The sequence below is a fragment of the Salmo trutta genome, chromosome 4, assembly GCF_901001165.1.
Source record: "Salmo trutta chromosome 4, fSalTru1.1, whole genome shotgun sequence".
Lineage (NCBI taxonomy): Eukaryota > Metazoa > Chordata > Actinopteri > Salmoniformes > Salmonidae > Salmo > Salmo trutta.
In genome coordinates this window covers 35,870,385-35,885,821 of record NC_042960.1, presented here as the reverse complement: position 1 = coordinate 35,885,821, position 15,437 = coordinate 35,870,385, and the positions used below count along the sequence as shown (strand labels likewise).

Genomic DNA, 15,437 nt, shown 5'->3' with positions numbered 1-15,437 from the left:
TCGTACTTAGTCCTGCAATGCTCTCGTTAAGCTAGCTACTTTGCATAGCTTGTTTACCACGGAACACGCAAGACGGCTGTGCCCTGTGAGAGATGAAATGTGGTGTATGGGATCAATATCATGCCAAATGTCTTCACAGATGTAAATCACCAATCCACAAATGTAAATCACCAATCCACAAATGCAATTCACTATCCACAAACAAAACACATTTTCATTTGTATTTGTAAATCAATATATTGCATTAGAATTTTTGCAGATATACAGGTCATTCCAAGGGTCTTAAGTAAAATGACTGCCAGAAAGACAAACAGTTCTCACGCATAGAAATCAATTTGTAGTCGTAGAAAAAAAGTTGATCCCATTGATGCTGTTGACCCGGATCACTGGTTGCTGCGGAAAAAGAGGTCAAAGGGAAGGAGTATAAGCGGTGTGAAATGGCTAGCTAGTTAGCGGTGCGCACTAATAGTGTTTCAATCGGTGACGTCACTCGCTCTGAGACCTTGAAATAGTTGTTTCCCTTGCACTGCAAGGACTGTGGCTTTTGTGGAGCGATAGGTAAGGATGCTTCGAGGGTGACTGTTGTCAGTGTGTGCAGAGGGTCCCTTTGTTCAAGCCCAGGTTGGGGTAAGGAGAGGGACAGAAGCAATACTGTTACAAAGTCTGATCCTATATCCTACACCTCCCCTCTACCTTTTGCATGCCTCTTCTGGGGAAATGGTTAGAGGCCTCAGGAATACTTATATCTCCTTAATGCTCATCGTCTGTGCAACATGAGACAGTGGATGGATTATAATTACGTACATCCTTCACATTTAGTGGTGCTATCACACTGGCCAGCTTATTCAACTATTTGGGTGATGAACAGGTGTACACCACAATAGTGTTGCAAATATAGAGTAATCTAGGGCTTCGATTATTTACGTTGGACATACTATAGTTACACATATGGTTAACATATTATGGTTACCATACTATAATTTCTGCAGCCTTGAAAAGCAGGCATCAACATGGCCGAAACCTTTTTTCTATGAATACAAATCGCTTTATATGCGTGATAACTTTTTTCTACCGTGATAACTTTTTTTTGTATATGTGTGAGAATCTTTTGGCTGAGGTCCAAACACTTAAAAGACACACCCTTGTCCACTTACCCTCGCCTTATGCCCTTGGAGGAATCCCTGTCGCCATTTTGGACGGCGGTCCAAATGATTAGCCTAGCAAGGGAAGTTTGCAACGTAAGCCCCTCAGCCCTCGTTTTTAGTCAGCTTTGCGAGTGTACAATTATGTTCACTCCGGGGTCGAAGCTCCCCATAATTCAATTTGCGACGATTGTACATCTGCTAAGAGAAGTCCGTGAAAACTTAAAAACAACATCAATGGAAAAGTCAACATACAAGTGTAAGCAAAAACAAATGCAAATATGTTAGAAATTGTGCTACTGATGCACATGACGGCACAAACACGTCTCGTAAAAACTACATATGTTTTTGTTTGGTTATCTTTTGGAAATTGTATAAATAAAACGTTTTCCTTCAGAAGTTCCAGCTAGGCAGGCTAACGTTAGTTAGCTAATTAATTTGCTAGCTATCATACAGTAGGCATATATTAAATTATATATTTAATATAAGCAGACATGTACTCATAATTGACTGTAGCGCATATAAACAACCACAAGCTACCCGTGGCTGAAAACACAATCATCGCTAGTGACAAATTTCCGGCCAAGGGTGGTCCATTTAAAAATCATTCCTTCCTCCCTCGCCCCTTGTCCTGCAAGAGTATACTCGTCAGATGTCATGAAACGTCAATAGAAGGGCCCACTTAATTTGAGGGCTGAGGGGATAGGGTGTGTCTTTTAAGTGTTTGGACTGCAACCCTTTGTCTTTTTCTTGTCATCAATTGTCAAATCCCCGCCAAAAGTCAGGTGACCTAAGTGCTTCCAAATATGGAGCTGCAGGGTAGTCTCTCGTCAAATACCTACCAAAAGTTCGGTGACTTAAGTGTGTTGGTGCTGACATCTTCAGGACAGGAATACCGGTTTACTTAACGGAGGAATAAACACACATGTTCATCATTGGTGTTTTAACCACAATGGGGAAAATGCACTTTATTTATTTTCGCACATGCGCAGTCATACATCTCTCATAGGGCATGACTGTACCAGTGTAAGAACACAACTCAACAACATATTAGTCCACATGCCAACAAAGTGCCTCCAAGTCTGCAGTCCAAACACTTAAAAGACACACCCTATGCCCTCAGGGTGAGGGTGTCTTTCAAGTGTTTGGACTGTAGGCCGAATATGGAGTTGCAGGTTGACCTGCATATCTGCACTTATAAAAAATATTCTAATGCAATATATCGATTTACAAATAAAAAGGTGTTTGTGGAAAGTGATTTAAATTTGTGAATATAATTGGCATGATATTGATCCCTTTTGGTGCGCCTCGCGACACCTAGCTCACTCTCAGGGGAGAACTGCAACCCCACTGGAGCGAAACATAGTCTCCCGATCGTGCGGGGTAGGCGAGGTCCACGATCCTGAAGGCTATAACCGGGAGGGTTCCGGTTGATTGACAAGTCATGCAGACAACTAAGACCAACCCTCAGCGCCGCAAAACTAGTAAACTAAACCGAGTATCGCCCAAGTTAGTATACTGTCACTAGGACGAAACCCAAACGACATGGCACAAATCACACCGAGTGGGAGGACAGCAGAGCACCCTGATGAAGAGGCTAACTGCTCCGAGCTATTGAATATCTGCGGGTATTATGCACTCCAACATACAGCTCTTATCAAGCGAATCCTCTGGAATGAACAGAGAAAATGAAGAGGTGGAAGTAGTGCCCCGCTACACTGGACTAATCTGAAATGACTCGGAATGTATCCTGCCGCGCGGAAGGATACCCTATTGGAGTGATGCAATATAGTGCTACATAAGTGATACAGCTAATTCAATCTAGTTTCCGTTTCCGCTGAAAACTGGATGAGGAAAGTCTGCTCAGCCGTTTTCTTTTACGCCTGCTACGATAGGTTAGTGTGGTTCAAACAACCCCAATGATTGGTTGACAAATAGTGCCTCTCACAATGCGGAAGATGGCTGCATGGTGCAGTTAGTGAGAAGCAACTACAGCGACTATATCAAAAACGGACCTTTGATCATATGATTTATGTAAAGTGCATGCAGTTGACATGTCGTCTCAAGTCTGACAATATATTTTGATAACCATAATGCCACGCACTTTGAAAGATGGTGACAAACGATGGTCAACGTACTCAGCCTGCTGGCGAAATAATTTATGATTTAGTTCTTGATTCTGTCATGAGCAAGTGCAGTGGGAACATACCAACCCTAAATAAAACTGATGGACAAAAATAATGAAAAATTAAATCATTAATACACTGTTCTGGACATTCATAATATGTGGATAAAAAAATACAATTTTCAGCGGTTGAGTGTAAAATAACCGGGTGTTTAAAAGAGCAGGGCCCTTTCCCCCTCCCCTTCGGTTCACTCGCATTTTATTCTCCCACTCGTCACTCTTTCTGTTCTAGACTCCCAGCTGAACAATCGCACGAGGACCACCGGCCCGGTTAACCACCGACATACAGAACAGTAAGTAACTGACAGTTCACTTTTCGAGCTAGGGATTCTCGAGAAATTAACATGTGAGTCGTTAGTCAACTTGTTTGGTGGGAGGGAGAAATAATGCGAATGGTTAAGGAAAGAGAAATGTCGTGGAGCCATGATGGGCGCCCAAGACGGGGCCGACCGGCTAAAAATGAATGTCTACATATACTGAGAACAAATATTAAAATAATCCAACATTTTCAGCGAATTCATTGCTAATGAATATAGATCTGTATTAAGGTTTTAATTTGTCACAACCTGCCTCGATATCTTGAGAGCGATTGAAGATGTCGACACTGCAGTGGCAGTGCGAGCTGGTGACCTGAAATAGTTACATTGTAACAGCGATCAAACAAAGGAATAGCTCCGCGGTTGATACAATGTTGCTGTTAGTCAGCTAATAACAAGCTATAATGTATTACTGTTTCTTGTCACTGTTTACAATACGACAACCTCTAATAGTATGCCTCTGTCCCCTTTTCTATGTTCTCAAGAATTGGAAAAGTGAGTATGATTGCGACGTGTAGCCTAACATTAGTAAAATGTGCTTTAGGCTATTGATTATTCCGCTAATGACATACAAATCTAAACGTTTTCGTTGCAACGATGCAGTCTTTATAGCCTTTCCCACCCCCACATGGCCCCGCTCCAAAGGCAGGCATTGAATGAATACCTTAGATTTCCTCTTTCACACGTTGCTCTTGCATGCTCCATGGGGAGGATCCAAAAGGAAGTGAAGGCACTTTAGACTAATTATGACGCTGCCACCATTTAGGCTACTGTAAGCATACTGTACACGCCTATACTGTACCCTAGTCCCAAAAGTGTTGCTTTTCCGGTAGGTCTGTATGGCGTATTAGGCTATAATGTTTGTTTGTTTGTTTGTTCATGGCTGGTGGCTGCTGAATGGATGAACATGTTGAACATTCTAATCTAATCACGACAGTTTTTGGTCTTATGCTCACCAAGGAAGGTGAGTTACGTAGGGTTTCATATAGGTCAACTATACACACACCTTTAATGCACAAAATCATTTTCTGAATGGTGAATTCATCAAGATTTGAATAATTGTAACAATAAACAAATATTTTTAAATATAATTTAAATCACATTGCTCAGCAATAGTATCCTACAGCCAAGTTTGATATTAGTAGGCCTAAAAACAATTGGGGGGGAAAAAACATGGAAATCGGTATAAGGAAATGTATTTCCTGTTTCACAATGCTACTGTGTGAATCATGAATGATGCATGGATCGTCCTCCTTCATCAAAACCACAGCTGCACCCCACACTGCTAATGACTGTGGCAGGTTATGTTGTGTAGACTTACTGTATAGAATCTATGATTCTCTTTCTATGCTGTGTACACAGAACACACAGGATTTGTCCCACATTGCACCCTATTCCCTTTATAGTACACTACTTTTGACCAGAGCTCTAGCACTATAAACGGAATAGGGTGCCACTTGGTCCGCTCCACAGTGCGAGTTGGTCTTACCTGCATTACTTCTGACTGAGCATGCCAGTGCTGTTACTGTTATCACCATTCACCACTACACACCACGTCATTCATTCACCAAGGCCGCCCAGTAACCTTGCTGAGTGATCATATTACATGTTTTGCCCTTTAAGGTTATGCAGAAACCTTTTCAGTTTGCATGCAGAATTTGCATGTTGATATATGCTGTCATTATTGGCATTTGCTTGTGATAGTCATCTTTACAGTTTCACCATTTCGAAGTAGTCAACTGGGTGGGACTTTCTATCGGTTAAGGAGGCATCACATAATTCCATCCAGGTCATCAGGAGGACTCAGCCAATGAATTATACTCCAATTGGCTCATTCATCCACCCCCTCCTCTCCCCTGTAACTATTCCCCAGGTCGTTGCTATAAATGAGAATATGCTCTCTCTCAATTTACCTGGTAAAATAACGGTAAAACAAATACATAAAATGAGCAAGCATTACATAACTGCAGGTTGCTGTAAATCGCCAACCTTGGCCTAATACCTGTTCAAACAACACACTCCAGGTGGCAGTATGCACCCTTTCAGTTTGTTTACTAACTCGTAGAAGTAATAAAATAAGAAAATTGACTACTTCAAAATGGAGATGGCCTCAATGGCGCTGCCCATTTTCTCACAGACTCCATAATGGGAAAGATACAATGTTGTGTCCTCTACCTCTGTGTAGACCTGAATAGAAGTAGTCCAGAGACAGGCTGGTTAAAGGGGTGTTTATCTACTATGGGTAGCCTCCGAAGTATGAGAATCCCAAGAACTCCAGATTGTAACATTGGACATCAGGAGTTGTGTTCAGAAGGCATGAAATGGGAGTAAAACTTGTGAAAGAGGCACTAGCCTCTTACTTAGTGTACACTTTGAATACTTTTTTTCTCTTGTTTGTGTTCTTCAAACACAACCAGTGAAGTGGACATCATCCATCGTTCAGTTCATTTTTCATAATCTATTGGTCTGCTTGATCTGGTTCTTTTCACATTCTTTTCTGCTCTCTTCCTTTCCTGCATGCCTAAAAGCATTCTGGGATTGGTCCGTTGAATCCTCTCTTAGCTCTGTTAAACTGAGAGTTGCTTTGTAAGTAAAATTTACAAAGATACTAAAATTAGATGTTTAAAAGACATATAATCTATATGGATCAATCTGTCTCTCTAAATTCCTCTCTGTGTAACTAACCCTCTAGCCTGTCCCTGTCACTCTCTTTCTCTGCTTCGGATCAAAGATGATGCCTCAGAGGAACCCCTTGTGTTCAGCAATGGATCAGTCCGATCCTGATCTCCCTTCCAGACGCTGCCAGGTGGACTGTACCACTGAGGTGGCAGTGGAGGGAGGTCAGAGGAATGGGGGTGGTGCCGCTTCGTCCTCCCCAGAGAGTAGCAGCGTGAACGGAGACGGCAATGGGAAACGCAGTGGGAAGAGGCGTCGCCGTCGTAAACGCTCCGCTCAACCCGATAACCGCCCGGCTCCTGTTGCCATGGTGACTCAGCTGCCACCACCACCGCCTGGCCAGGAGAAAGGGGAGGAGCCCCAGCTTTGCCACGGGGGCAGTAGCCGCACCTCTCCCGACCCTGCTCCTGACTCCGCCGGCGCGGTCCTGCTCTGCCTGCGGTCTGAGTGTGGTTCAGTGTGGTTTGACCGCAGTGTGTATGAGCAGGCTGAGAGTCTGTATCAGTGCTGGTTGGCACACTCTGCCAACGGGGCGATGACCCGGCCCAGCGGCTCACCCCCAACCCTGACTACTGACAACCACCCCACCTCCCCTCAACCCTCACTATCACCCTCACCCCAAGCCCCGAACCACCCCAGCAACCATCCACCCATAGTCGCCAAAGAGCATTGCATTGTTGCAGAGCCCCTGCAGCCAGCAGCCCCAGATTTCCTAGCCCTCCCTGCCAACAGCCCCAGCACACCAGCCACGCCAGACGAGGGGTACCTGTCCCTGGCCCAGACCCCCCAGGCAGCCTCCACATCCCCACTGACCCCGGCCCCTGGCCAGCCAGTGAATGGGCTCCCCCGTCTCCCCATGGAGCTGCTGAGGGATGTTTGGCTGGAGAAACCTCTCTACGACCGGGCCGAGGCAGCCTTCTACCAGAGCCTCTATGGAAACAACCGCTCTCCCACCGGCAACAACCTGGGTGGAGGAGCTTCCACCTCACGTACCAACCCCAACGCTCCCTCAACCTCCATAGGTAGTGGAGACCACCCACAGAGTCTTGTTGAAGAGGAGGAGGAGGAAGAAGTGGTAGAAGAAGAAGCCGTGGTCTCACAGGGGAAGCTCGAAATCTTCCACGCTCTGCGCACCATTCAGGAGGAGGAGGAGCCTGCTGATGTCGCAGAGGAGGAAGGCGTGGCCATGTCGATGGGAGGAGTCTGTTACTTCCTGCATCCAGACAGCGAGAGGGTTTGGCTGGACCAGAGACGCTACGAGACTGCAGAGAGCCGTTTCTACAGTTACCGCCAGATTGTACCTGCTGAGTCAACAGTAGCAGACAGAGAGGAGGGGGCTCGTGGGCAAGAAGATGCTGTGGTGTCGGCAACATTGTTACCACAACCGTCATCGGTCGCCTGCACCGGCCCTCTGAGGGACAAGTATGACCCATCCCAGGAGACTGGACCTCTACAAACACAGCCAGCTTCATTTACTCTTTCTCCTTTTTCCCCCCTTATTTTTTCCCCTCCTTTTTAGTGTTGTCTGTGTCTTGATTTGGTTCATTTGTTTGTTTCACATAATTTATTTAACTTTGTGTTTTGCGTGCTCATTTGTCTCTTTGTTGTTTTATTTGGTTTTAGATGTTATCCTTTTCCATTTATTTTTTTGCATGCTTGATTTATTTTACTCAATGTTAGTGGTTTTGAAAGATGTAGCTTACTTCTAAGGATGATAGTGTGGGGGTGACTGGGAAAGAGAAGTGGTCTTGTCTGTAAATAGTGGGACACAGATGGTTAAAACAGAGGGACACAAGCTTTTTGATGGACTGAATGTTACTTTACTAACCATTTGTTATCCTCTTTCTGTCCCTCTCTCTCTCTGCCTCCTCTCCTCTCTGTGCCTCTCTCTCTGTCCGTGTAGCACCATGAGTTCAGCAGTAGACTACTTTGTCCAGGAGAAGATCTGGTTTGATAAGCCTCGCTATGATGATGCGGAGAGACACTTCTACGAACGTATTAACAGCAGCTCACACCCAGCACAGGTAGGTAGAGAGTGTTTCTTTTAGTTTGTGTGGGTGTGTGCCAATGCTCTCCCCCACATTGTCTGTCTTTTCCTCACACGTGTCGCCACCTGATATCGATTACTGCATTGTTGGGAAGCAAGAAAGGCGTTTCACTTTACTTAAAACTTGATACGTCTCTGGTGTGTGTGTGTATGCCTACATCCTGTCAGACCTGGTCTCCTGTACTGTACCCTATAGGAGCTGGGAGCCAACACCATACTGCAGGACATAGCCCGGGCCAGAGAGAACATCCAGAAGTCCCTAGCAGGAGTGAGTATAATATAAACCCATCCGAGCCTTCATACAACCCATGTATCTCACATGATCTGTTTTTAAAGCTGCACTGAAAGTAAGATACTTTATTAAATGTCATTTTACAGGGACAGTGCACACCATAACTGTAAATATGCCAGTATTAGCCAGCTGGCTAGTTTTCTACAGCAGTCCCTGTATGTTTAGTTTGTCTGTTACATGTTCAAAGACACACACACACAAACGTGTAAGCTAGGCTGAACCAGCTATATGTGACCACACGGCTAAGGCTACATGTCACAGGGAAACGCAAGGTATGGATACCTTGACCCTGAACTGCTGCTAAGAGCATTGAATACCATGGGTCGTATTCATGAAGCAAGATTTCCATTTTATTTTTCGAAAGCATGATTTCTTGCATTGCTGGCTAGCCCTAAATTTCTCTGATTCCTCTTTAGACCAACCCTGGGTATACTTTAACTCTGCTTGATCCTTTTTGTAGCTTTCTCTCTCTTTCTGCCAGTGTCCCTTCTGCACCTCCAACCTCATTCAATTCTCTCCCTCTTTCCCTTCCCCCTTCCCTCCCCACACCCCAGCTGAAGAATTCGCTGTTACCTAGCAGAGGCTTTGATCAACCCCAGAACCCCCATCCCGTAAGTGTCCCACCCTGTGTGACAGTAGCTAGACCCCCCCCCCCCCACTAAGAGCAATGTCACAGACTTGTGCACACACACACTCACACAAACAAACAAACCCAACCACCCTCCTTCATTCTCCCTGTACGATGGTTCTGCTTTTCTCTCTGTCTGTCTCCATAGTCTGCCCTATCCTTGTCCACCCTCCACTGAGCTTACTCTCTCTCTCTAGGTGGTGCAGAGATGGACACTTGTTTCTTTGGTTTTTGAAGAGTTGTGATTGGTCAACTTCAGGATTCTAATATTTGGACACCTCCATGTATAAATGCCCCAGAGGGGTTACCTGGATTTCCTGAAACTTTCCTCTGATCATGACCACAGACTCTAAAGTACCTTTTATTCCCGAGTGAGACAGCTTTGCATGAGCTGCAATTGTAGCTGTCGTTGTCCAATCTGTGCCTCTAGGTGATGGTGGTTATTTATGTGTACAGGGGATATGATGTGTTGCTCATTCTATTCATGTCTGCTCTGTCTCCTCAATTTAACTGGTTGTGGTGGTACCTGAGTTTAGCCACTAGAGTTCGCTGGTGATATGCTTATAGTGATATGCTGACACTCTTTCGTGTGTGTGTTCAGAGTGCAGCTAATGGGGCAGGAGATCAAGGCGAACTCATCACACGGATTAAGAGCCTGGAGCTAGAGAACCACAGTCTGAACCAAGGTGTGTGTGTGTATACTGAACAAAAATATAAACGCAACATTTTAAGTATTGGTCCCATTTGTCATGAGTTGAAATAAAAGATCCCCAAAAATGTTCCATAAACATAAAAATGTTGTCCACAAATGTGTTTACATCCCTGTTAGTGAGCATTTCTCCTTTGCCAAGATGATCCATCCACCTGACAGGTGTGGCATATCAAGAAGCTGATTAAACAGCATGATCATTACTAGGGATGCATGATATATATCGTATCGGTGAACATATCGGAATCGACCGATATTAGCTAAAAATACCGACATCAACATCGGCCCGATGTCTAGTTTAACACCGATGTTAAAAACCGATGTCAAAGCTACTGTGCATACCTATATAACATAGGTACATGACGTAATAATGTCAATCGAGCAGTCAACAAGTCGAGCAGTCATTTCAAAGAGTATGTTACCCTTGACAATCAACCGTTCTCTGTCGTGGGTGATGTTGGTTTTCGCTGACTGGTCGAGCACTGGTACACACTACCAAGTGCGCTATTTTTCAGATGTTGCCCTACCGGAGTTACACAGTAATAGCATCACTGCTATTAGCTTCATGACATACATACTATGGAACGCCGTTTGGGTCTTTGCGTATCAAAAAGATACAGTAGCACTGTCAAAGCTGTACAAAAGTCTGCAAACAAGCAAACACCGGCCACAAATGACGTGTTTACAATACTGCGTTGGTAATAAAGCATCATTTGTTCAACCGCAACTTCTGGGATAGCTATCTTTAGCTTGGTACTTAGCTAGCACCAATATAACCAGCCTGAAAACAATGACCAGTAGAAACTGCTGTCATTTTCATTATTCTTAGCAATGATTTAGGAATCATTGTGAGTAAGTATTAGCTAGGTTGCCAGTTGTTGTTCGCCTATTGAAATTGAACTTAAGTTCATGAAAATAAATAGCTAGCCAGCTACTTAACCCTGTTGCCCAAAGCCAACATTGTAAGCAGCCAGCTAGCTTTATCTGGCGAATGAGGCTGGACCGGAACGGGTTATGTGTTGTGAAGCTAGCCACAATAAAGATTAGGCACAATAGTGGAATTTGCCGTTTGCCTTCAAAATAAGTGTCATTGACAGTGATGCAAATGAATACAAATAGTAGAATTATGCCATATTTTTATATATTTTTGCCTAATCCTTATTGTGGCTAGCTTCACACAGATGGGTCCGACCACCATTAATAAAATAAGAACTGTCTTATAAATTAGAGTTATTTTAGATGACACCTAGCTATATAGTTAGCTAGCTAACTATAGCTACTGAAAGAGATTGTTGTTATTGGACACGTCAAATAGAAACAGCACAGCAAGTAAGTGAACAAAATAGGTTTTGATTATGTTTTACTGGTATTGGGGACATGCGTAAATGCCAACAAAATTACTTTTTGGTGTGTGTGTAACCTTTTATTTAACTAGGCACGTCACTTAAGAACAAATGATTATTTACAATGACGGCCCGGACGATGCTGGACCAATTGTGTGCCGCCCTATGGGACTCCCTATCAGGGTCGGATGTGATGCAGCCTGGATTAGAACCAGGGACTGTAGTGACGCCTCTTGAACTGAGATGCAGTGCCTTAGACCGCTGCGTCGGTGTATGTGTGTATGTAAACTATTTAACTGTACTAGAATGGTTAAAGGCAGCTAAAATTCTAAATATCGGGTATCGTTTTTTTTGGCAAGGAAAAGATTGGTTATCGGTATTGGCCAAAAATGTAGTATCGGCACATCACTAATCATTACACGTGCACCTTGTGCTGGGGACAACAAAAGGCCACTAAAAGTGCAGTTTTGTCTCAACACAATGCCACGGATGTCTCAAGTTGAGGGAGAGTGCAATTGGCATGGCTGACTGCAGGAACGTCCACCAGAGCTGTTGCCAGAGAATGGAATGTTCATTTCTCTACCATATGCGGCCTCCAACGTCGTTTTAGAGAAGTTGGCAGTACATCCAACCCGCCTCTCAACCGCAGACTGTAACCACGCCAGCCCAGGACCTCCACATTCGGCTTCTTCACCTGTGGGATTGTCTGAGACCAGCCACCCAGACAGCTGATGAAATTGAGGAGTATTTCTGACTGTAATAAAGCACTTTTGTGGGGAAAAACTAATTCTGATTGGCTGGGCCTGGCTCCCAAGTGGGTGTGCCTATGCCCCCCCAGGCATACCCGTGGCTGCGCCTCTGCCTAATCATGTGAAATCTATAGATTAGGGCCTAATGAATTCATTTAAATTTACTGATTTCCTTATATGAACTGTAACTCAGTAAAATAGTTGCAATGTTGCATTTTCATATTTTTGTTCAGTGTATGTATGTGTCCACATGTATAGAGATCAAATTACCCTTCTGTAATGTCACTGAAAGGTGTTTGTTTCCCTATTTGTATACAGAATAGTTATAACATCTGTAATACAGATTAGACAATCTGTAATCCTACTGACTTCCTCTCCTTTGTGTGTCTTTAAGTGGTGGAGGACCTGCGGTTGGCTCTGTCTAAATTGGAGTGTCGGGTAGCGGTGCTGGAGAAATCACCGTCGCCAGCTGCAGCCCCAGTCTCTGCAGCTCCCTGTACAAACGTAAGTCCCTCTCGCTCTGGTCCTATGTGGCTTAGTCGGGAAGAGCATGGTGCGCACAATGCCAAGGTTGTGGGTTCAATTACCGCAAGGATCACATACACATACTAGAAATGCATGCACTCACTGTAGTCTGTCGCTTTGAATAAAATAATCTGCTAAGTGGCCATTGTCTTTCGACAGTTGTCATTCTTACGAGACAAGTAGCCATGGAATATATTTTTATTATGTTCACATGTCTACCCGTGTGTGTGGTACCAGTCAAAAGTTTGGACACACCTACTCATTAAGGGTTTTTCTTTATTTTTACTATTTTCTACATTGTAGAATAATAGTGAAGACATCAAAACTATGAAATAACACATATGGAATCAAGTAGTAACCAAAAAAGTATTAAACAAATCAAAATATATTTTAGATTCTTCAAAGTAGCCACCTTTTGCCTTGATGACAGCTGTGCACACTCTTGGCTTCACCTGGAATGCCTTTCCAACAGTCTTGAAGGAGTTCCCACATATGCTGAGCACTTGTTGGCTGCTTTTCGTTCACTCTGTGGTCTAACTCATCCCAAACCATCTCAATTGGGTTGAGGTCATGTGATTGTGGAGGCCAGGTCATCGGATGCAGCACTCCATTACTCTCCTTCTTGGTCAAATAGCCCTTACATAGCCTGGAGGTGTGTTGAGTCATTGTCCTGTTGAAGAACAAATGACAGTCCCACTAAGCACAAACCAGATGGGATGGCATATTGCTGCAGAATGCTGTGGGAGCCATGCTGGTTAAGTTGAATTCTAAATAAATCACTGACAATGTCACCAGCAAAGCACCATCACACCTCCTTCTCCATGCTTCATGGTGGCAACCACACATGCAGAGATCATCCATTCACCTACTCTGTCTTACAAAGACACAGCGGTTGGTCCCAAAATTCTCAAATATGGACTCATCAGACCAAAGGACAGATTTCCACCGGTCTAATGTCCATTGCTCGTGTTTCTTGGCCCAAGCAAGTCTCTTCTTCTTATTGGTGTCCTTTAGTAGTGGTTTCTTTGCAGCAATTGACCATGAAGGCCTGATTTATACAGTCTCCTCTGAACAGTTGATGTTGAGATGTGTCTTACTTGAACTCTGTGAAGCATTTATTTGGGCCTCAATTTCTGAGGCTGGTAACTCTAATGAACTTATCCTCTGCAGCAGAGCTTACTCTGGGTCTTCCTTTCCTGTGGCAGTCCTCATGAGAGCCAGTTTCATCATAGTGCTTGATGGTTTTTGAGACTGCACTTGAAGAAACTTTCAAAGTTCTTGAAATTTTCCAGATTGGCTGACCTTCATGTCTTAAAGTAATGATACACTGTTGTTTCTCTTTGCTTATTTGAGCTGTTCTTGCCATAATATGGACTTGATCTTTTACCAAATAGGGCTATCTTCTGTATACCACCCCTAACTTGTCACAACACAACTTATTGGCTCAAATGCATTAAGGAAAGAAATTCCACAAATTAACTTTTAACAAGGCACACCTGTTAATTGAAATACATTCCAGGTGACTACCTCATGAAGCTGGTTGAGGGAATGCAAAGTGTGCAAAGCTGCCATCAAGGCAAAGGGTGGTTACTTTGAAGAATATTAAATGTGTTATTTCATAGTTTATGTCTTCGCTATTATTTTACAATGTAGAACATTTTAAAAATATAGAAAAACCCTTGAATGAGTAAGAGTGTCCAAACTTTTGTCTGGTACAATATGTGTGTGTGTGTGTGTGTGTGTGTGTGTATTCATCCACCTCTCCCCTTCTCTTCAGGGAACCTCTGTCCAGCAGCAGAAGACCAGCCCCCCAGTGGAGGATGAAGATGATGATGATATGGACTTGTTCGGCAGCGATGAAGAGGAGGATGCGGAAGCTGAGCGAATCAAAGAGCAGAGGCTGAAAGAGTATGCAGAGAAGAAGGCAAAGAAACCCACCCTCATCGCAAAGTCCTCCATCCTATTGGACGTCAAGCCTGTATGTCTCATAGACCCCACGCTCTTCCTAATACTTTCTCCAATCACTATACAGTATTTAAGAAATATTAATGTTATTTTGGTCTCTTCCTCTGTGTTTGTGTTCCTGACATTACTATCTTCCCATCCCTCTCTCCCCTGCCCTCTTTCTGTACCCCACCTCCCTCCCTCCCACCCCTCTCTTACAGTGGGATGATGAGACAGACATGGCTAAGCTGGAGGAATGTGTGAGGTCTGTTGTCGCTGACGGTCTACTTTGGGGTCAGTCTAAGCTGGTTCCTGTGGGTTATGGTATCCGGAAGCTACAGATCCAGTGTGTTGTCGAGGACGACAAGGTCGGGACAGACCTGCTAGAGGAGGAGATTACAAAGTTCGAGGACTTTGTGAGTACAGGCGCACACACACGTAATCCTTCGGTGGTCCACAATGAAATATACAAATGTTACTGACACACACACACACAAACGTAATCCTTCGGGGGTCCACAATGAAATATAAAAATGTAACTGACGCACACTTTGTAGAGGTTAGCGTACCCAAATTAGAAATGGTTATGTACTTTCTTTTGATGAATGTTATCTCTAGTCTCTTGTTCTGCAGGTCCAGAGTGTTGACGTAGCAGCTTTCAACAAGATCTGATTCCGACCTTCTTCCTCTTCATTGGGCCCATCCCACGTGGCACTCCATTCACTCTGTAGTGCTCTACTTTAAGCCCTATGAGCTGTTCAAAGGTAGTGCACTATATAGAGAATAGCGTGTCATGTGGGACGTAGCCATGTTCCCAGTCCGTCCCTTGCTGCTGTTTGTGTCACACGGTTAATAATAAAGAGCTTTTGGTGCACTTTAA

General features: G+C 44.0%; 1 protein-coding gene across 4 annotated transcripts; it reads left to right on the top strand.

Moving 5' to 3' along the window:
• Positions 1-3,500: 3,500 nt before the first annotated feature.
• LOC115192297 (elongation factor 1-delta) lies at positions 3,501-15,437 on the top strand. Of its 4 annotated transcripts, XM_029750626.1 has the most exons (10): positions 3,531-3,620; positions 4,130-4,139; positions 8,224-8,344; positions 8,564-8,635; positions 9,214-9,270; positions 9,889-9,973; positions 12,483-12,592; positions 14,391-14,591; positions 14,779-14,973; positions 15,191-15,437. In XM_029750626.1, exons 3-10 carry the CDS (start codon positions 8,228-8,230, stop codon positions 15,227-15,229), a joined length of 876 nt encoding a protein of 291 aa, XP_029606486.1. In that variant the 5' UTR covers positions 3,531-3,620; positions 4,130-4,139; positions 8,224-8,227; the 3' UTR covers positions 15,230-15,437. The 4 variants fall into 4 exon arrangements, with proteins under 4 accessions (XP_029606485.1, XP_029606487.1, XP_029606486.1 ...); XM_029750625.1 differs by lacking the exon at positions 4,130-4,139 and having other exon boundaries at positions 3,501-3,620; XM_029750628.1 differs by lacking the exons at positions 3,531-3,620; positions 4,130-4,139 and adding an exon at positions 6,376-7,742.

Coding starts and splice junctions, on each gene's coding strand:
- LOC115192297 (XM_029750628.1), top strand. CDS start 6,376: ATGATGCCTCAGAGGAACCCCTTGTGTTCAGCAATGGATCAGTCCGAT. Junction 12,593..14,390: donor CTGCAGCTCCCTGTACAAAC/GTAAGTCCCTCT, acceptor CCTTCTCTTCAG/GGAACCTCTGTCCAGCAGCA. Junction 14,592..14,778: donor TCCTATTGGACGTCAAGCCT/GTATGTCTCATA, acceptor CCTCTCTTACAG/TGGGATGATGAGACAGACAT.